This window comes from Eucyclogobius newberryi, unplaced genomic scaffold, assembly GCF_026437365.1.
Source record: "Eucyclogobius newberryi isolate DKJ021-1_F unplaced genomic scaffold, fEucNew1.0.hap1 SCAF_15, whole genome shotgun sequence".
NCBI classification, from domain to species: domain Eukaryota; kingdom Metazoa; phylum Chordata; class Actinopteri; order Gobiiformes; family Gobiidae; genus Eucyclogobius; species Eucyclogobius newberryi.
In genome coordinates this window covers 16864092-16887071 of record NW_027315779.1, presented here as the reverse complement: position 1 = coordinate 16887071, position 22980 = coordinate 16864092, and the positions used below count along the sequence as shown (strand labels likewise).

Genomic DNA, 22980 nt, shown 5'->3' with positions numbered 1-22980 from the left:
TATTTCCCCAACACTACTGAATACAATCAGTGACATCTTACTTTTGCAGGAAAGTGACTGTGTTAGGAAAGGGCTTGGGTAGGTTTCCAAGACAAAATGTTTGTGTTGTGTGTACATTTGATTACTTAGTAGTGTGCCCAAGCAAAAACCTCCCTCTAGTCGAGATGCATCATAACTTTATCTTTCAGTCTGTCTGCAAAATAGGAGAAACGTGTTGAAGGCAGACAGGAAATGCATGACAGGACAAGAGAAGGAAACGCACATAAACACATGCGGATGCAGACACTTATAATGGCCACAAACTAAATATAAGGATGTATTTACATTGAATGAAGCATTATGTGAAAGTTACTTCTGCGATTTTAATTTGAAAATCTATGTATTTATGGCAAGTCCAATTTTGGGGCCAAATCCAAAGTTGTACATAAAAACATTTGTTTAGTATAGATACCAGTGATTATGCTCAATTACTCACACTTGTTTTTCTGAAAGTGAAATGAAAACAGAGAAAAATGGCAGTCAGGTTGGACATGAATCGAGTAGTCGTCAGGTGTGGCGCGCTGACAGTGAGAGGAGACAGCAGAGATGCGTTATCTTTTGGGTAGTATCCACTTTCCATTCACTCGTTTGGATGATTTATAACTACAAACTCTGCCTGTCTCTCTTTCCACAGCGCGCCGCAGTCATGAGGCAGGAGCAGAGACACATCGGGGCTCTACTGCGCTGTTCATCCAGGTAACAAATCAGGGGCTGCATTTGGAACGCTTTACCAGAGATTTGAGTTGACATAACCCAAACACACAAGGATGGGGGCCGGCTATTTTTTTGGTGCATAACAGAATTGTTCTTTTAATATTTAGATGACTGTTAAACATTCATTAGTCTTGAGCGACTGTTTAAATATTATAATATATTATGAAGCAAGTCAAATCAAATTCTCTTTTACAAATGGGGCCCCTGGTTACATGGTTTGGCCACAGAGAACTCACTGCTCTGGAGTGTGGAGGAGCCAGTGATGTTGTGACAGTCTCACATTGGGCTTCAATGTTAGGATTTTGGACGGATATGTTTCTGAATCAGATTTCATTAGAATTCTCACGTTTGCCTGCAGATGCTTAGTCCCCTCAAGACAACGCTGTCCCCCGTGCGGGCCCTAACGCACCCAGGAGGTGGATCGGAGAGTGCATTTTTAGTTCAAACATAGAGGTATCTATCTCAAATGGGCTAAGCTTTAATCCAAGTAAAGATATGAAATTGCCCTAAAGCTTTCATGTTGGCATGTAGGGATGAAAAACCGAGGGAAAGATTTCTGATTTCATAACTACAAGCCAAAAACTAGTCTCAGAAGCACTATTATACTGTGAATATTATCTAGATAACTACCCAGTAGCCAAGTAAAGGGTTCCCACTCGATCACATATATCTAATACTGAAAGTGAAGTTTTATACAAAGTCTACAGTGACTCCAGCCTTGCCGATTACTCCATTGTAGGATACCGGACTTTGGTGACATTGAGGCTGACCTTAGAGTCACCTCCCCCGCTGCCGCACTCTCCCTTGTCGTACCACCATTTGTTTTTCAATTTGTCCAAGAGGCCTTGCTCATTCAGTTTTAACACTGCCAGGTTAACAGCATTTCTTGAAACGATAAAACATAGCTTGTAAGAAAATGCACAGGTCCGTGAGAAATCTAATATATTAGAATATTGGAATATTAGTAGAGAAATAGAGGTAATTATCAATGGTTCATATAAGGGGAGAACGGAAGGGACAAATCGGTTGTAGATTTTACTGGTGGGAAAAGGTAAGAATCATTTACAGCAAAGAAATCTTGTAGAGGTGTTATGGAGGATACATCTTTCTAACTGAAGTGTGCGGGGATGGGGACATTGTGTCATTGTTGAGTCAGAGATATACACATCCAGCATGCAGCTTAACATTCATCACAACTGACAGAGCAGCATTTAAGTTGCAGAATAATTAGGGGGATATTTGAGAATAAATATGAGGCAATGCAAAAGGGCACCACAAAACAGTGGGTAGGGAGGGAAAGAGAGAAATATAAATGGTGGGAATGATGAAAATGCACATTTACATTCAAATGGATGAACTCAATATGAATAATATACCATAGCTGTGCTTAAGAAAGAGGAGAAAAGTCATAGACATAGTAAACACAAGACAAAAATGACCAGTGTGCACTTGGAGAGAGAATTGAGGTAGAAATGGTAAAGGAAACATCAGAGTAGGTGGAATGCTATAACAACATGGAGGATATTGTTATGATATCCCACCCACCCTAATGCAGAGCCTTTAGGTGTTGCCACACCGTAGCCCTTAGAGTCCAGGTTTCCGCCCACTTTCATGGTATCACATGGTTTCCGTTGCTCTATGTACTCGTTCATTGTAGACTCAAGTAGAAAGGCAAATTTGCCCTTCGACTTCCGCACTCGGGACACCCCATCTGGAGTGGTCTTGGCAAACACTGAGGGTTCAGCCGATTTCATGTACGACCACATTTTCTCATAAACTGCTATTTTGGAGCGCTGCATTCAGGGAAGAAATAAAACAGAGACATTTCAGTCAAATATTATCAACAGTGACTCAATAAACAATTCACCATAGACCATCATACACCTCAATCAGGCACTCTTAAACACAAAGTATAATGTGACAAAAAAATTGTAATTTCATCAGTAGTACAGTGGTTTTCCCAATAGTTTAACCTCCTGGCAGCAGATTGTATCTGCTACTGCCAGTTTTATACTTTAACTGCAGGGGCCGCTGCAGAGGTAGAGCAGTGGGCTTGGTGCCAGTACCCTGAAGTCTAACAATCTGGTCACACAGCAGATACAAACTGCTGGACATGTGGGAGATCTGGATTAGCATCTGAACAAGTGATCGCTGTTGTTTTCACAAGCTCTAATGTTGTAAGCATTGGAGCAGATCCACATTTAAGCTTTAAGTTTTTTCATAAAGTGTCTGTGTCCTGTCTTAATAGTCTTGATAGAGACCAACACTACGAGCAGCTAAAACTGATGTAGCTGACAGTGGACGTAGAGCCTTATAACTGGAGGCTTGGTGGTTTGATCCAGGTCCACCATACTGCTGTTGTGTCTTAGGGCAAGGCACTTCACTACATTGTGTGAATGATTGGTGGTGGTTGTAGAAGCCATTATCTTTGTTCTAAAGATATCGATGACTGTAATTATGAATGCCTCATTTCTGATTATGTATGTGTTCAGGTCTCAGCCTCTCTAAGCACCACAGTCAGCATGTCTTGCAGGTAAAACTAAAGAGTGCTTCTGAGGGAATTTACAAATGAGCCTGGCGTAATATACAGCCACATAAATAATCTATTTGTGCTGTAATGGACTGGGGCCATGTGAGTGAATCATATTTGACATATGCACAATTCCTGTTCAATGAAGTGTTCACACAAACACTATGGACATGACAATAATGGCCCATGACAGGGCCAGCCATATTGTGAAGATGTGAACATACTTAGAATTAACATAGAATTATTTTAGGGCTGAGCTATTTTGTGTTTTCTTTTATTAATAGTATTTTAGTTTTAATTTCTAACCTCTTTAAAAGCATGTTCTATTTATGTGAAAATTGACATTGAAACTTATAACGAACCAATATCAAGAGACTGATTAATAGCAGTAGTTTGTCCCATTATTCAGCTACAACAAGTGCTTACAAAAGTGGTTCCCCTTCCTGGAAGAATTATAGACAGTATGTCATTCAGGTTAAAAGTCACTGTCACATCCTTTTGGGAGCAACGTTAACAAATCACAGGCTTCACGGCCAACATCAATAAACACATGCTCACTTGAACAAACACAAGAAGCTTCAACATTGGAGAACATTCAGTACGGTAAGTTCTGAGTTCTGTGGTTGCTTCAACTTGTAATAGATTGAAGCCATTTTATTGAGGCTTGATGCTTGGAGTAGTGTGCTGAGCAGAAGTGGGCTGTCAGTTACAAATGACCAGCTCTACTTAAAGCTTTTAGACCCTGGCTCAGCTTGGCACAGTAGAGCCTGTTCTTCTGCCTGAACACCTTTAAAAATGGGCCGGAGAACACACAAAGTGCTGCTCATTACACATGCCACACGCACACACTTGGCTACATTATGAAATCCTGTTACAACAAAATTATGTCCTCTCTATTTTTCCACTTTTAGCTGATGAGCTTGTTTGGCAGATTCAAAGTGTAAAAACTATCACATGTGTCTCAGACTGTGGCCACAAAAGCAATTTGAAACTAAAAATAGATTCAACTCAGAGCTGCACGTTGGAAGTGAGTGACATTTCAATTTCTGTGAAATGGGACAAAAAAATCAGACTTCATTTTGGAGTGGTTGCAAATTGAACTGTGAAGGATTGAATTGAAAACAAGTTCCAACTGGTCTTTGATTCAAAACATGTGAACTGCAAAAAAATATATATATATTCTTCACCAAATGGCAATATAAGCATGTTTGATTGGGGGTTTCTACAATCTTACCTGTATTTTCCTTACATAAATTGCATTTAGTTGAAAAGTGTGTTGATGATGACTCATGAACACTTCATGAACACTTGCCACCGGCAACTTTGCCAATTATTCAAACCAATAACCATTGATTTCACTGATCTTTTTTCTTTTCTTTTTGCACTATTCTGACCAACTGTAGATGTATGATCTATGTGTGTATATATTCAAGCCTATTTCATTTGTAAATTCAAAATTGTATGCGTGCCCTTTTTGATATATAACAATTATTATTCATTGTTTGTTGCACCTTAATGCCAAAGCAAGTTCCTAGTTTGTGAATTCTGTTCACTGACAATGGCAATAAACCCCTTTCTGGTTCTGATTCTGATGTATGGAGAAAACTACATATACATTTGCATTCTAGTGCCTATTTTGGAGAATCGATTTAAAGTGTTGTCTTAGTGTTTGATGTTGACTGAATGTATATAGTTCAGTTTACAGTTTCAAAAAGGCCATTATTAGTGTCAGAAGCAGATCCAAACGAGGCATCCAACTTAAAAAAAAAAAAGTGTTTAATTAAGGTTGATTAAAATGTTACTTTAACTTCAATTTAAGAATAAGCACACACAGATAACAATTGAAACCTTTTCTGCCACCATTGTTACATGTTATGGTTGGCCTTGATTACAAACTGAAGCTTACCCTAAAGAATTCCTTTGTGGAGCCTGAGTCCAAGGTCCCATAAGCGATTTCTGTCTGCTTGGCCAGGTCCTCAGCACTCTCGATGGGAGACACCATCCTCTCCACTGTGAGGAAAGCAGCCAGGTTGGCCGTGTAGGATGAGATGATAATGAGGGTGAAGAACCACCACACCCCTCCCACAATCCGGCCCGAGAGGGACCTGGAGGACCAAGCATAGTGGGCAAAGGTATGACACCACCACCAAACACACTATTTTCACCCATTTTGCCTGGAGACATTTTTCTCTTTTGTCTTTAACTTGTTATGATAATGTTCCTTCATCTTTGCTTGTCATCAACTCACCTTACCTTACCTACAGAACTATTATAGTCTGATCCTAATGTGGCAGGTTACTTTGTGAGTATCCAGTCCGTCCCGGCCACACTTCAGAATTGCACTAACCAGGCTACAGGCACATTCTATCATCTAGTTCATATGATTTACAATGTACAACTTTCCACTTGAGATTTAGACCGGTCAGAAATGAAATTGGTGGGTGACATGAGATGATCAGTGATGAGCCATGCTGTTTCGTCACAAAACAAAACATGTTAACATTCAATATACAGTTGTAAATATAATAATAATAATAAACGAAACAAAAAATAGTATAAGTTTGTTTACAAGTAAAACAAGATAAAAGTACATTTTTATGATAAATGTTATCGGTATATCAGACTGTGTGGGTCTCATAGCAGCGGGGGCGTAATGGGCTTGCTCACTATGGCACTGAGCACTGCAGGCAGTAAATATATTTACCACAGCCTAAAGCATGCGTCTCTCTTTGAGCTGGCACTTAGATGCAGGTTTAAATAAACACTTGCATATGTCAATTTATGGTCAGTATATGATCATGAAAAGGTGAGTTCAATTAAAAGGTATGAACACAATGGATAACAGAAGAAAATAAAATCACACTTGTTTGACACAAAAAATACTTTATATGCACCAAGATGATGACCGTAAAATGAGACATGCAGCAAAAACACGGTAGCCCTCCAAGAATCATGTGAGTTGTGAATGAGATGCAATGGCCTCTTTGCATTTTACAGCCCTCAGCATGGTGGATATAAGTTATTTTGTGGATGCAAGGCGTCTCAGCCAGCATGCAGCTTAACCAAAAATGGATGCAGACTAGAGGAGCAAGGAGAGTGCACTGAAGTGGGACATGAGAGGGACAGCAGCAGAAGCCACAAAACTCAAAGATAACCAATATGCACCATGGCAGGATGAAGTGGTCCGTACAGGACTATAAAATGCAGTGAGATGATGAGGACAGCTGACAAATGGTAGCGAATGGACGCAAAAATAACCAACCTTGGTGAGATATCGCATCCTTGCTGCATGAAGGCGCCCAGGGAGAACCACAGGCTATTAAAAATCCCGAAGTCATTAGGAGGGTCTGGGGGGCTCTGAGGGTCTTTCGCCTCATCATTCTCATCCAGGTGCCACTCATATGGACTGAAGCGGCTGACCAGGAAAAGCACCACGCTCACACCGATATAGGCGAACACTATGCACATCCAAATCTCATAGGCCAGAGGATCAAGGAAGGAAAAGACGCCCGGCTTGGACTTTTGTGGTTTCTTTATCATAATCGAGATGCCAAGACTCATAAAAGGCTTTGAGAAATCTATAACTTCTTCTCGTACCAGCGTTATGGTTAAAGGAGCCACTGCTATATCAGCTCTCTGCAGAAATGAAGACAAGCACAATCTGTGTTAGACTCAACAATATACAAACCTTTGAACATTGATAGGCTAGTCACAATAAATAAATTAACTGTTACAATACAATAGTTTGAATGAGTTGGTTCATATTTTCTTTGACTTAAACTGCCTCATAAAATAAACGAGGAGCTTGTAGTAGATACATTATGTGAGGACAACATTAAAGTCACCTCCAGACAGGTAGCCGTCTGATAAACAGTCTGATAAATGTTTTTGTGCTGTGGAGGGATGTGCTTATGTCATTATCTAAAAACATTCAAATGAAAAGTTATTGCAAAATGCAAAAATGCACATTTAGTTAAACAAGAAAAACAAATGTAGACACTCACCCCATACACCAGTTCACCCACCATCCCATTCCACGTCTTGGTCTCTGGGTCTCGGGCTCCGTACTTCCCGTCTGGCACGATGGACAGTTTATATCTGATCCCAACATGCTTTGCAATTTCAGAAGCTAAATCCACACAGTAGCCTTCATATCTATCATTTCCATCCGCCTGCATGTGGTTTTTCTTGAACATCACATACGGCGCTTCCTGTTAATTAGACAGAGGTGTTGAACTCTGAAATACAATGTACAGAATGTTGCCTTACAAATATGAGGCCTTGTGGCATACAGCATGCATATAGAGGCCAAAGGTCAAAGAGCAAGGGGCACACAGCATGGGACTGTAAGCGGTAAGAGACCCACAAAGCATTAAATAAATTCAAAGACGGGTGAAAAGGCAGGTTGCAGGTAGAGTTAGGACTGGGCTGCTGGAAAAGGAGAAGAAACTAGGCTGTATAGGACCAAGCAAATCTGTCAATGGACCTTTAGGCAACAGGGGGGACTGCGTCAGAGCAGCACACGGGTGGGGCAAGCTGCACGAAGGACCTTTCCAGTTCATAAAGTAAACATCAGTGACTGCTAATTGGATGATTTATGTCAATATTTTAGGACAAGAAAACTAGCAGCTTTAGAAAGGCACTACAATAAATACAGTTCTAACACATGACTGTATGGCTATGCTTCACGTCTATACTATGACCCTATACTCTATACTCTATATATATATGTATATATATATATATATGTGACTAGTGTGCTATTTCTTATAACACTGACTACACTAATCTATTTTTTGTTTCTAGATTCTAGTGAGTGATCTGATGAAATAATGTATTAATCGTCTAACATTATTGCATACATGGAAAATAGAACATCCCTTCCTTATTTTCCTCGATTAATGACCATGTTAATAAATGAAAGTATCATCCCTTTTAAGTTAATATAAGGTTGACCTTTCATCAATTATGACATTTTCTTCAACATTTTCAGAATTCAATATGGATTTAATCCACAGAATGAAATGTGCATCTACAACAGTCACTATCACTTAAATCAAAGACTGACAGTGAGAAAAGGATGTGATGACAGCTCTCCTATAATATTCCCCTACATCTGCTGGGCCTGCTTATGAGGACAATGACTCGGCTGACACTGAAATGGATACATATGATCACATGATTCTGAATTTGCCTAAGATGCGAACATAATAAGCAAAGTCAGAATTAACGAGAGGTCATTATTTTAAATGTAAGATAAGGCGCACCTTATCGTACATTTAAAAATGAGCTATGGATAGATATCTTCTTCTATCTATGTTACATCTATCATCCTGTTTATTCTTAGCCTGTCGCTAACTTAAATATTTTAGAGCTTAATCTCATTAAGAAGAGAGATAAACAGCCAAAGGCTGTCGCCCTTGGCTGTTTATGTCCTCTCTTTATCATGGTGAATTTGATCATCTACAGCAGCACTGACAATTTACTTAACAGAAAGGAAACATTTTTACTTACGTACAGACTTAATGAAAACACGATGATCTAAGTCCCTAGCAGTATCATTATCAAGAGCCGGTATTGTGACGTCACTACTACAACAGCCACCTGATCAGATAAAACTTTAAATGCTTTGGCACCCACACGGATACAGTTGAAACACTCTTGGTGAATCGACTGTTTCAACATGTAGTGAGTGGATGGAAAGCAACACAGACCAAATAATTCTACCGTTCAGGACAGATTGCAACAATGGACACCTTGACCTTGAGTGGCAGAAATCTTAATATTAAACTATTATAACCTGCTTTAAAAGTGTACCATAATAGTAGTGACCACAATTGTTCGGTTTTCCACAGAGGAGGACTCGTTGGTGACCTGCTGATCCATTATATAAACAAACTTTTCAAACTCGTTCCAATAGCCGATCTGGAAAAAACAAGAGATTGACAGTTAGAAAGCACAATACTTTGACATTTTTACAGATACAGCCTTCCAAGTACGTAAGAGTTGGTCGGCTCTATCTGTACAATGCAATATTGAGATCTTGTAGTATTGTACTAGATCCTCTCACTTTTCATGCACTAGAGCAGAGTAGGTGTAATCTATTCCCGGCTCACTTACATAACAAGAAGGCTGCACTAGTGGAGTGCTTGAAAAATTATCAATTTAATAGGAGTAAGGCACACTTCATTGTCTGGTTGTGCCCTTTGTTGCACTGGATTATTATAAATTCCCCAAAATAAACAAAAAAAATATATACATTTTTGTAATTACGGAACATTATGTTTCCTAATCCAATTTTAGGAAATTTAAAAAATATATATTCACAGCTAAACCATCTCGCCTTTTGGGGGGAATCCAGAGTTTTTGCTACCCATTCGTTATTCTTGACAAAACATATTAGTGCAAATGTGTAACTTTAACAACATATGTACTAATTACAGTGTGTTATTTTTCTGGGGCTTCAAAGCCCCTACATTTACTGAGAATATAACCACGATTTCACTTGATTGATGGTGGACCGGAATATTACAAATACTACAAGTTAAATACATACTCACCAAAACTTCACTTTACATTGGGCCATGGGTTCCTGTTAGAGTTTTTAGAAAGTGTCACAAAGTGACAGCTGAGTGCTAATAGTGTCTGCACTAGTAATACTAAGAATACTAAGAAACTGTTATTTCACTGCCATAAAGTTATCATTACAGGTATTTTTCAGAAAGTTCAAAAATTTTAAAGGCAGACTTAAATTCATACATGGTGCATTGACTAAATATAGTGCTAACTACACAAGTTTTAAGAACTGCTATTCTCTATACTTTATTCTTAGTTTAGGCTGATAATGAATAGGAAAATGTTGAGTTTCTCTATGGAAAGTTATCAATTTTGACAACGTTGACTTGTGTTAACAACAACAACAACAACAACAACGTTCCAACAAAGTTGTAGCCTGGCACTGGCGCAGCTTGTCTCTGTGAGCAGATAGTGATTGCCGTGGACATGATCTAATCTCAGAAGGAATGCACGCTCACATGATGAAGACTTCACAAAGCCTGCTACTGGCATTTTTGTACAAATTAGAATTCTATGATTTGTGTTCTGTCTGAAGAGCTTACATCTTCTTTGACTTTTCGGCACAACATACAGTAAATATACACATATTAAAAATCAGTATCTAAAGGGTGTAAAGATATTTTCATTACTGTTACTGCCTGCATTAACATACCCTCCTATGCCCCCCAATCTTCATTTCATACACATCAATGGTGTAGTTAGCCCTTCGCCCAAATGTGTCGAACTGGATGTTTCCGGTCATCCCTTGAACTTGGACCTAAAGAATCAATCAGAAAGAGACGTGTTTCCATGGCAACAACAAAAAGGTATTCTTTTACTTGTCTGTTAGCATACCATTTTAAGCGCTCTCTCGATGTCAATGCCTTGACTCCAGGGCACTGCAGGATTGGCCAGGCAGTCCCCCGCACTGCCCCGCCGGGATACATCCACCCGCTGCCGCCGCAGGTATCGGAAAGCCTCCGAGATCACCATGATGGCATCGTGGGTCAGCGCTGATGTGTACTGAGCCCATGTAAGAAGAAGGAGTCATGTACAGTACACTGCTGTTACATACACCAGAACAGGCACACTTTCAGATCTGGGATAATATGTATTTAAATATACTTTTTAAGAAGGTGGCATTATTTAACCACACCTTCCTTAAGGAAAGTCTTTTTTTTTTAATATCCTTGATGATAAAATGTACGCTGTCGACAGCTACACCTCACTGACCTTCAGTGGAGTGTTTTTTGCTTCTGGAAATTCTCGTTCATCCAAGCGCTCCCAGCGTTGAAGGAACTGCTGCACAACGGGACTGTCCGGGCTGATGATCTGGAAGCCTGTGATGTTGGCTCCACCAGCATAGACCTTATCCAGACTCATGTTGGAAAAGCCCTGAGCGCAAACCAGAGAGAGCAGAGGGCATTTTTAGATGCCATGAGCTCAATTATCGATCGTAAGTAGGGGGATAGGGAGTGTCACTTAAAACATAGATGCTTTACATTTGCAATAAAAACATATAAAATAGGCTCCTTCCCTCTGGGATGAGCACTCCCCTCAAAAAGAGATTCTGAATCTCAGAGGGACTTTCCTGGTTGATTAAAGGTTAACTAATGAATGAATACATTAATATAATCTGACTTACAGCAAAAGACTTGTAGCTTTTAAAATGTTTGACTTAACATTTTGAATGTACATATGTGGGCTTTTTGGGGGTAAATGCCTTTGCACCGTTTGCATCATTTTTGGGATTAAGTTGCTGGATTCTGCTCTTACCAGGTTGGCGAGGATGTAGTGATATCCTCTGCTGTTCTTTCCTGAGGTCACCACCTACAGGAGGAAGGAGGACAGAGTGAGTCACATCAGGGTCCTTCCATTTGTAGCATGAAAACACATCATCAGAGTGTTAGACTTTTTAGGGCCACAGAGATGAACCATGACGACAGTGCTTGTTCCTTTGTATTAACTTCAACTTGTAAAATAAGGTCAAGGTTCCTGCCAGAACTGTGTTTTCGCTGTGCAGTTCTCACTGTTCTTGTTTGTCAGACACTGATTCAGATTTAATTAAACCAAGAATCAGCTCCTGTCCCGGCAGGAAACCACAAAAAGACATTCATCAGCCGCTCTCTATTTGGATTCTCTATTTCACAAGATCAGAATATCAAAGAAACTCCGGACGTGGATACTTATTTTTCCTGTCTTTTCACTTTCTCACTCCTCCACAGTTTAGATAACCAGAACCGGAATAATCTGAAAATCAAATGTCCAGTGTGGAAATAATCTTGGGCAGAAATTGTTCAAGCAAATTAAAAAGTTTTGATATGATAATAGTTTTAATATTTTATTAAAATGTTACTGGCAATTCATTAAAAAGGATTTTTAAAAAATAAGTTACTTTACATTTGACTGCAACATCTCACTCTGAGAATGAGACAACAGCAGCAGCAGCAGAATATGTCTTTATATTTTAACTAGAATTCTAGCAACGGTTGCAATAACATTTTGTATTTGGAAGTGGTTTTCTGCTACAGTCTTCTGAAAGCCATCTGACATGTGTGCCTGATCCACACCTGTGCCCTCCACAGTCTGTTGCAACTGTCTCAGGAGACTAAGTGTCCTTGCTGTGCCAAGGTTGGCCCTGAGTAAACACTCAGAAGAGACGTAGCTAATCCAATTACGTTCTGTGACATGTGATGATTTTACTCATCTGTACAAGTGAACCCAAACTCCAGAGAGAAAAACAGAGTAGCTTTTGCAACCTATTATAATAGTCTTATAACACGTTTCAATTGTGATGTGTGAGGGAGCTGCAGTGAGTGTCTCCAAACACAAGAGCTTAATGAAGCCCTGACGCCTAAAGAGACAACTGGTCATGAGCACCGTTTGTCACGAACACGGTGAGGCAGGAAGCTCACACTTTTCTGTGGACCTTAAATGACTTCTTTGCTCCAGTCAGTCTTGTTTAATGACTGAGGTGCATATTGTTCTTAAACAGACAAACAAACAACTGTAAACTGACAGGCTGTAAACGGGTGGTTTTAACATCTCCCAAGAAGAAGACAGCGATGATCTGGTTTGGGTGTAAGTGTGTGTAAGTGTGTGTAAGTGTGTGTAAGTGTGTGTAAGTGTGTGTAAGTGCCACTTTGCTTCAGAGAGATTTTTTGTGCTGTAAATGAAAATGTTCACCTTGAAAATTCCCTTGACAGCTCACAGTAGTATTTTGTTGGCAGCAGACAAAACACTCACCCGTTTCTGAAGTATAGACAATCTGGTGTAGCATCTATAGCTTCTCTTTGGCGGACTGCAAAATGTGCTACTCAATTCACACAAATATACAGTGAAACAAAACTTGGACCAATCAAGCCATTATTGTCAATAAGTGGACTATTACATATGATGTCATATGAAATGTAACTGTTACATAATTGACATCCATTGACTTCCTATGACTAATGCTAAAGAGCTTTATGCTTCTTGAACCATACTGAAAATGGTGTGCCAATATTTTTAGATTCCTGATGCTCCACTTAGGTGCTCCCCTGAGATTTAGCGCACAAGAAGGCCCCAAGAGGTCAACCATTTTTGACAAGACTAATGTCATATGAGTTGTTTTTTTCAACAAAGCTTTTTCAACAATGCTCAACAAACAACATTTTCTACATTACTGGCAAAAAGAAAAGTAAGTGTAAGTAGTGAATGGTGGACCGTAGTGAGCTGACCAAACAGAATAAAAAGGTCTGTCTATGGGCCAAGCCAGGACTGTAGGAACTGATGCAGAGTAATCTGTAACTAAACATGGAAACTAACCAAACAGGACAACTGGTACCAGGTCAAAATGAAGACTGTAGACAAACAAAAAGTAGGACAAGCAAATCATTACCTATTGCAATATCAAGGATTGCACCTAACAGTTAGTAAGATCACTTTTTAAAATCACAAGATACCATTGTTTTTTTTAATCAGATTCAGAATCAGAATCAGAAAAGGTTTATTGCCATTGTCAATGAACATAATTCACAAACATTGGAACTTGCTTTGGTGATTCGGTGCAACATAAAACAATGAACAATAATACAACAACCTATATAAGTCACAAGCAAAAACATTAAAATCTGCTATAGGATAAAAAATAAAAATAGGCTATGAGATAAAAATAAATAAAATTAGGCTTACTATGTACACAAATTGTTGAATTTACATATGTCGCGTAGACCCTGAAGAACTGCACCATCATCTCCACTGTCAGCTTGGCTTTTCTCAACTGCCACACATCCTCTGCTGGGCCTTCTTGATGAGGGAGCTGATGGTGGGCTCCCACTTCAGGTCCTGGTTGATGGTGGTGCCGAGAAAAGCGGAGGGAGTCCACAGTGGAGATGGGGGAGTCTGAGATGGTGGAGAGGGTGGACTTCAGTGACTTTCCTGGAGCAGAGCAGGGAGGATGGATGGTGTTGAATGCAGAGCTGAAGTCCACAAACAGGATCCTGGCGTAGGTTCCCGGGGAGTCCAGATGCTGCAAGATGAAGTGGAGTGCCAGGTTGATGGCATCGTCCACAGACCTGTTTGCTCTGTAGGAGAACTACAGGGGGTCTAGCCGTGGGGAGGTGTGGGACTCGAGGAGGTTGAGGACCAGGCGCTCAAATGACTTCATGACTACGGACATCAGTGCCACAGGCCTGTAGTCATTAAGTCCAGTGATTCAGGGCTTCTTGGGGACAGGGACGATGATGGACGACTTAAAGCAGGCTGGGACATGGCGTGATTCCAGGGAGGTGTTAGAAATGCCAGTGAAGACGGCATTTTAAAAGGCTAGTAATGGGCTAAATCTTTACCCTTGACGTGACCTTTCTTGTGCTTTTTATGTTTTGGACCACACTGAAGGTTCTTTCAGTTCAGGGGAAAATTGAGTTGAAATCCAGCACACTAAACCCTGATTTGTCCTTGCTGATAAATTAATCTTAACTCATGCAATGTAAAGGCCATTTCTGAGCTGTTAGATGTTGGCCATGAAAGCAGAGTCCACCTTTTGGTCCAAACTGAAAATACTTCCGAACCAATTTGGGACCTATCTGACATTTATGGTCCGCACTGAAAAACTGACAGCCGTTGTGTGTGCTAAATACTGCACTGTACTGAGTTGGGTTTGTCTTTGTTCAGAAACAATCTTTGCTTGACTCAGTTTGTGTAACCAGGAATTCCATTTATTTGGAAATGGGTCAGAAAATAAGTACTTGCTGAACCAGATGCTTTGTGAGAAGCGTCTGGTGTGGGCTTGAGCTTGTAAGCAAAAAGAAGGATCAATAGTGCTTGTGTTGTTATTAAATATATATAATAGCCTGTATTAATTGAGATCTGTCCAACCCTTTGGTGGTTAGTTTTACAGTCCATTCATTTTATGTGATATAGACAACAGCGATTTCTTGTTCGTGAAAGCAAGAAACAAGTGGGGGTCATAGCCAACAGTTCAAAGTCACCCACCTCCCTCTGTTATGGTTTGAAAACAGGAAAAATCAAGCTATGGAGCATTTGATCATGTTATATTTGTTCAAGGTTAATGCACCAAACTAAAGAGTAATATTGCACTTCCAGCTTCCTTAGAATCAAACAAATCAGGAACACAAGACATATAAGCGCGTCACCATCCTCTATATTAGTATTCACCTCTAGCACTAGGCTGCAACAAGAAATATGAGGCCATTTCTGCGGAAAGAAGGCATAAAACAAACTCCATCAGACTTAGCAGAGGCATTGTTCCCTTCATTTGCCGGGGCTCTGGGCTGTGTCTTTCCACCTGTCTGGAAAAAGGAGAAACGGGCCACTATTTGTGAGTAAAACTGCAGTATGAGCGTGGATCCTCTCCAGGGATTTCACTCTAATTAAGCAACCCAAGTCCCTTGCAGAGCTGGCAATGCGCCCAAGTGCCTTCATGAGGATCTGACTGGCCTCCTACTGATGGAGGCGCCTTTCTGTTAGCCAACTGCCAACTTACCCAAATGTGGAGCGAGCGTTCAAATGTTGATAGCTGTCCCCATTCACCATCCTGACTAATTATAGGACAACATGTGAAATATAATACGAGGGAGAAAAGGTAGACCATGAGGATTATAGTTTTAAATAAAAGGCTGAAGCAATAAAAGAGAGAAGCTTTTCATGTTTTTGGTTCTCAAAATATTGCTCTCATTTTAATTTTCTTTTAAATGTCCACACATTACATCAGTTGTATGCTGTCTTTAAGACTTAAGTGGCAACATTTAATGGAATTTTAATTATGAATCCCTTTTTAATTAAAAGTACATATCAAGGTTGTAAATGGTGAAAAATAATTTAAAGAAATATAAATTCAAAAAGCAATTTTGATAGAAAGCTGTATATATTTATTTCATCACATCAGACTACAGTGGTTTCTCTAAATTAGTTCTTGGGGACATTATTTGCACAAAACCACCTTACTATATAAACAACCTGATTATTATTATTTTTTTTTTAATTGATTTGAATAAAATATCGGTGGAACAATAGCACACTCAAACTGAGGACAGACACCGTAGGAAAATTAGAAAACAACAACAAACATGAAACATTAAGACCCTATATTATGAGTTCGACACAACACTGTATTATCCTTGTTAGAGTTGTCATCCTGACAGCATGCTCACTTGTGTTTGTTTGAAGTTGTTTTTCCTTTCAACTTGTTTCTGCTTTGGAGCTAGAATCTACAAAGAAGTCTTTAAACACTTTGATTTAGAAATCCCTCCTTTGCTGTCGACCCTTTTTTCGGCTCACACGCTACTGGTGATTCACTGGTGCTGTAGTTTTGCTACACACTGCAGCTTCTTTGATACATTTTTTTCTACTGTATTTCATTTTTAGTACAGGAAGTCAGTCATACAGTAAGGATTCAGAACTTGAGCAAGAAAATATCAGGCAAACCACCTTCATATTTAACGGCAATGTGAAAATGATGTTTTTTTGTTCCTGTATGGTAGGTAGGTATGACATGAGAGATAATTGACTAAGACAGCAGCATCAAGGACGTTTAAGATCTCAACATTTTTTTGCTGTAGGACTGCTTCTTCATGGATGGACTAAAACCATATTCAATATCGCTGCAGTAAAGACAGTGTAACAGGAAATGCACCTGGTTCTTCCTTTTCAGATGGAAATGGTGCTATTGATACTATTGATACGGAGAATAATTTGTGGGGTCACAGTGGCAAATCAATGATAATAATAATAATTTAATAATAATACATTTTTATTTTTAGGTGCTTTTAAGGACTCTCAATGGCCTTTCAAAAAAATAACATTCAAATTGTAGAAATCAAATTGGGGGGAAAAAATCTAAATACAAAACAATAGTTGGTGATAAAATACAAAACAAATGTTTCTCTGATTCCTGTATGCTACATACAACTGCATCAGGAACACATAAAACATATGAAATATCTTTTTGTACCTAAAATACATAATGCACTGTAAAATAGCCATAACTGATCTCAATAGTCTCTTGTATACACTATAGTTCATATCTCCCTCGAATATCTTCAGTACAAGTTTAATCTGGTCACAAATATAATTTACTGTTTTCTTATGCGTTTTTGTATAAAGGGGAAGCCGACACACATAAAACCTATGAGAAATGTCTAGGCTTTTCATCAAATGATTAATGATAGGCCAAGGAGGCGTTTTATTAACTCTTAGCTGTATACCAATTATGAGACACAGTAGTGCAGTAGATACTACATATTATGTGGTGTATACAGAGGAATCACTGCACTCTCCAGAGAGGATAGTGGTCTGCAGTCGGCTGGTGGAAACTCTACACTCCACATCCCATTAGACGGCCTATTAGGTCTTCTACAGGGATGTTGGGGCAATTCATCATTCACACACACACAAATCTCTTGATAATGTTACCGCTTAAAAATAGGGAACCATGCTACTCTGTATAATCACCCCTTATTTAACTCACAAAAATATCCCCTCTAAGTTTTAATGGCAGCTGGGGAAGCAAACTTATTCCAATTAGTGCATGTTTAAAAGCAAGTGCAGGTGGCTACGCTGGGATTTAACAAGGAGGCCAAGCACCCACGAAACTGGAATTTTCAAGTCTTATCATTACTACTATTACTACAGTCTTTTTCTGTCTTCAATTTCACTGAATTATGCTGGATATAACAGAAGTAGAACTAAATCCTCCTTGGACATACCACTAATAATATATATTATTAGTTTATTATTACTATATTCTTTTCTTGACAGCAAATTGTCTTTGTCTTCTAGAACCACTGTAAAATGTATATTCAATTTCAGCCTAGATAAAAGGAACGGGTTGCATTTCAAATTGCATTGGTTTTGTCTTGCAACTCTACATTATGTTACCATTTCAAATTTACAACTGGATTGGAATTGGAGAATAATCAATTTAATTTTCACTATTCTTCATACTCAAATAACTGTATTACTATATAACAATGTACCTGGCTAAATGTTGCAGTGAAAAGTACTTTATTTGGACCATTACACCGCTTCTAAAGTACCTCTTCCCTTATGATTTCTCTATCTCAGGCCCAGTGTTACGCTGTTTTCTTTTCTTTTCTGGCCGGCAGAAGCTTCCGCCGTGTGTACATAAACCAGGAAATGTCAGAGCCTGCTGTGAATTTACTGTGTGGTGTGCCACAGGACATTGTCCTCGGCCCACTCCTATTTCTCTTATATGTCCTCCTCTTGGCCAGATATTCTAGTAGTTTAGTGACGTTTGCTGATGACCTACAACTGAACGAGCAGTTCAGTCCTTAATCAGCAGTCTGTCCTGAATAAAGCAGTGTCTGAGCGATAATAGCCCCCAGCTAAACTCAGAGACAATAGAAACCCTCATTGTTGCACAAGATAGTGCTATTCCTACCATCAAACAGCACTTGAGTGACCTGAGCTCTTCTGTAAAAGCTAAAATCAGAAATCGTGGAGTGATGTTTGATGGGGATATGTCCCTTCGACATCATTTAAAACAACTCATTAAAAAACATTTTTTTTACTACTGTGTGAAGCACTGTGACTATTTGTCTGTGAAAAGCACTATTCAAATAAAGTTTACTTACTTACTCTATGGCTTCCGATGTAGACATACAGTACTTAATATTAGGCTGTATTCCCACCAGCCCTGTCACTCTGTCTGTCTGTCACTAGGCGCAAGCCTAACACTGGTCCTCCAGCAGCAATAACTAATCCACTTTATTTCTATTATCCACAAGAAGCCTTAGGGTGTTTGTGTGGGTCTTTGCTTTACAGTGAGGGATGAGCTGCCTGACGTCTCCTGAGCCTGAGGGGGAGCAGAGGGCCCAAAAAGACACACTTATTAACAAATCAAACTGAGCTGCTGACAAAAGCTGTTCTACTAATTGATGATGACATGCATGTGAGAAGGCAGCGCTTGAAAGGAAATACAATTTTAATAGATTTGTTACATGTTTGATTAAAAGTGAATTGGCCTTCCTTTTTTTCTTACAGCAAGTCAACTTCCCACACAGTGATTCACCAATGGGTCTTGCAGAACCATTCCCAACTCAACACTATCCGTTTATCCAGGCTTGGGACAGGAACAAATATGACCCTTGGTGAGTGAACATTCAGATAAAATAGGATGAGTACTTTTTGATGCCTGTCTGATGTCACTTTTATTTGCTGCCTTTGTGAAAGATCTTCCCTGAGGCTAGGAGGGTAGGCTATTTATAGCAGGCTCATTGTTGTGCTGTTATGGGACAGTGTGTCCTACTTACACCAGGAGCTGATATTACATTAAAGCAAGTGTTGGTGTCACCGCTCATACAGGAAGCTGGCTCCTTTGGGACCATGTCTTTTCCTTTCAGAGCATCTGAGGAGACTCTTGTCCGCCTGACAGATACTAGAAGGCCACCAATCACATTAAACTAAAGAGAGTATTGTCCTAACACCAACTGACCACCATTATGGGATTGGATAGCTTGAATTTAATAAGGATGAAAATTTGAGAACATTTGCAAAATTAGTGGCATCAAAGTGAACAGTGTGAAAAGGCTGATGCAGTAATTATTTAAAATGGTCAGGGCTACTGCTGCTCATACCCAAAAAAATGTCCCCGCATCAGAGCAGATGAAGACAGAGCAAGCGTGAAGGTCAGGATGAAACTCATAAGGACGCTCATAATGGAGCTCATTACGCAGAGGGCAGATGCGTTTACACACACGTCTGAGCCACAGGAACACAAGGTTAAGATATGCTTGCAATGGAAGGGTCAATTGTGGCTGAATTAACATACACTCACACACACACTTTATTGGTGGATAATGATCATGAACAGACTTTGTGTATTTTCTAAATATATTGTATGACTTTCCATCATTGAGCAAGTGTAATTCAATCTTACTGTCCCTCCCACTCACAGAGTAGAGTCTTTGTACTTTGTGCTTGGATAAACTCACGAAAGTTTTGCTGCTGAGAAGAAAAAGATTCAATCTGCATTATACAGTATAGTGTTGTGATCTTTAGAATTTTAGAGAATCAAGTGTTTCTGGCAGTAATGTAGCACAGCACAATTATATATAGTATAAGAGTGTCTTGTTCTGTTAGTCAGCCTGGTGAGTGCACCTGGCTATTTATTCACGCTCTTCTTCAAACCCTGCATTGTTTGTGAATATAAGCCCAGTGCCAAGCGACAATGATGCAACTGCAAATTTTTGAGGATATAAAGCTGTGTCTATTCTTGAAGCTGAACTAAGTTTATTGAGATACCTGGAAATCTGATTCTCCGTTGTGCAATAAAAAGATAGCCACTTCTTAAATATGCAATCTTATAGCTGTACAAAGTCTGCTCCGAGGCACTGTCAGATTGAGTTGCAGTTTCAGAAGCAAACGCATTACAAAGCTGACGATCACCAAGGAAACAGGGAAGAGGAGGCTGTTTAATTTGTGTGAGTGAATGAAGCCCAGGTGAACTCAGACGACACACAGTAAACACAACAAACAACAAGACCTAATTCCATGTACCCTACGCATGTTCTAATGAGACCTCGAAAGGATGCTGAGGGCCAGCTGCATGAACATTAAATAGCTGTGTTGCACGTTATAATTATTCATTTGTAAATGTTAAATGTGTATTTTAAATATTCAATAAATACAAAAATTGTCTATCTGCAAAAATTGCGGTGATAATAATTGACATAAAGCAGTGTGATTTATGATTTGTGAAACTTCAGAGCAGTACAGATCCAGTGCAGTCTTTGCCCAGTCTGGCTTGGTCTTTGTTAAATACCTGCTCTAAGATGGAGTTGATTCTGTCCACTTCACAGTCGATGAGGAAGCGCTTCTCTTGTCGTCGGTCCATCTCCTCAATGATCCGTCTGTACTCAGTGGGGTCCACGATGTTCCCCACAGAGCGCGCTGTCACCTGCCAGTTATTGGCCACAGCAGACTCCATGATGGACTGCAGGATGGCAAAACCTACAAAGAGGAGGAGAGCGGAGATGAAACAACTGCTTCAAAGAACAATCAGCGTCTGAGACGAGCTACAAGAGGTAAATCAATCACATTACTGAGGCATGAAGTCCACTGTTGTGCAGACACGGATATGTTGTTTGTGCACTGCAGTGTCTGATCTACCCAAAATTAATAGTAACACAGACTACTAGCCGAAATGCTAAATATGTTCATATTTATGCAATATTTAGACTTCTAATGAGGTAAACGATGATGTGCCCCAGATTTGAGCTGCAATCATTCATTAGAAATCACCACAGAATAGCCTTATACAAACCACTTGGCTTTTACATCAAAGTTGTCTCTATAAGAATGTCTCTACCTTAAATGTAATGTTAAAAAGCCTTATCCAAAAAAAACAAAATGTTTCAAGTAACAAACAAATATGAGACATAAAGACCTCAACTCGCCCACCGTTTGAAGGTGCTGCGTGTAGGCCCAGAAAAATGTATATATTCACAACATTGTTTTCATTAGTCTGTAATCACCCACACCAGAAGCAAAATATTAAGTTTGTAGTCATTAAGTCATTAAGTCAATTAATCTGCCCATTGTGTCTTAGTCGTTCAAATGTTTTCGTAGGCGACTAATTATTTCATTAGCTTTAAAAAGCTTTATATTTACCACAGCCGAATGGAGAAGGGATGGAGTGTTTGCTGGAGATTAACAGTTTAATCTACCTTTTCACACATGAAGATTCTGTTTACTAGTACTTCTACTACTATCACTGTAGATTACCCTGTCTCTTTTTTACTCAGTACTCTGCTGATAAAATCAAGTTTGAAGTGCTCCAAGGGTTGTTTCAAAGACTTTTTATGAGCCGTGACGCGCTGCATTTAGTGTGTGTTGACGTGTGTGTCTGATGTGTGTCATTTGTGCCGTGGTGATGGTGCTTTGGTGTGCGTTGGCCTTTAATTTTCTATGTCAAGTGTGAGGATGTCATTTCAGAATAACAGTTCCAATGTTAGAATAGCATGTTCAAAATACCACAGAAAGTCTCCTTACATGTGGAATACTGCAGTCAGTAGCCACGCGCAGCTCAGACAGGCAAATGGAGGTGAATGGGAATGCCATAAAAGGGGTTCAGTGAGCACAATGGTGTGTTCACTGCACTGCTCTCTGTGGTATGGGATGAATGAGTCTCAAAGGAAGACACTGAGCTCAGAGTAAAGCAGACTGCCGATGCAATACAATTTAGACACTACAGACGGCACTACTTCAAATACCATGTACAACTTTTCATTCGTCCAAGAGTGCTCCATCGTAGAAAAAGATTCAGTTATAGTCATCTGGACACTGTTTTTAATTGTTTTGACTCCAAGAGTCATTCTCAATCTGTGGATCTACTCAGAGAACTCAGATATTTATCCTACTCTGGCCTCATAAGGCTTGTCCCCCGGGCAGAACCTCCTGATGAAAGCTTGTCTTGTTTATCCATTTGTTTGCAGTTTTTTAAATCCTATTGTTTGCTGGCTGCAGCTCCCTTATCAGAGATGACAAACTGAATAGCATCAGAATGGCCAGGGCTGATACCCCCCATGGCTTCAAAATTTTTTTGTTTTATATCATCAGTAAATTTAACCACAAACCTCCATTTTTGTTTAAAGAGGGAAAATGGCCTCCTTACTCCTCTT

General features: G+C 39.5%; 1 protein-coding gene across 6 annotated transcripts in view; it reads right to left on the bottom strand.

The window, feature by feature from the left end:
- Positions 1-22980, bottom strand: part of gria3a (glutamate receptor, ionotropic, AMPA 3a) — a 62485-nt gene that overhangs the window by 3791 nt on the left and 35714 nt on the right. For 4 of the 6 annotated variants that reach the window (XR_011926941.1, XR_011926942.1, XM_072446388.1 and 1 more), the window contains exons 4-14: positions 21123-21310; positions 11615-11668; positions 11072-11233; positions 10694-10861; positions 10512-10616; positions 9101-9208; positions 7288-7494; positions 6546-6919; positions 5190-5388; positions 2299-2546; positions 1524-1638 (exon numbers count right to left, since the gene is read on the bottom strand). Coding sequence is in view for 3 of the 6 variants with exons in the window: in XM_072446388.1 (XP_072302489.1) it covers positions 1524-1638; positions 2299-2546; positions 5190-5388; positions 6546-6919; positions 7288-7494; positions 9101-9208; positions 10512-10616; positions 10694-10861; positions 11072-11233; positions 11615-11668; positions 21123-21310 (1928 nt within the window). In the remaining 3 variants the exon portion in view is untranslated. The remainder of the gene's footprint in view (positions 1-1523; positions 1639-2298; positions 2547-5189; positions 5389-6545; positions 6920-7287; positions 7495-9100; positions 9209-10511; positions 10617-10693; positions 10862-11071; positions 11234-11614; positions 11669-21122; positions 21311-22980) is intronic. The other 2 variants (XR_011926943.1, XM_072446387.1) reach the window with 1 other exon arrangement.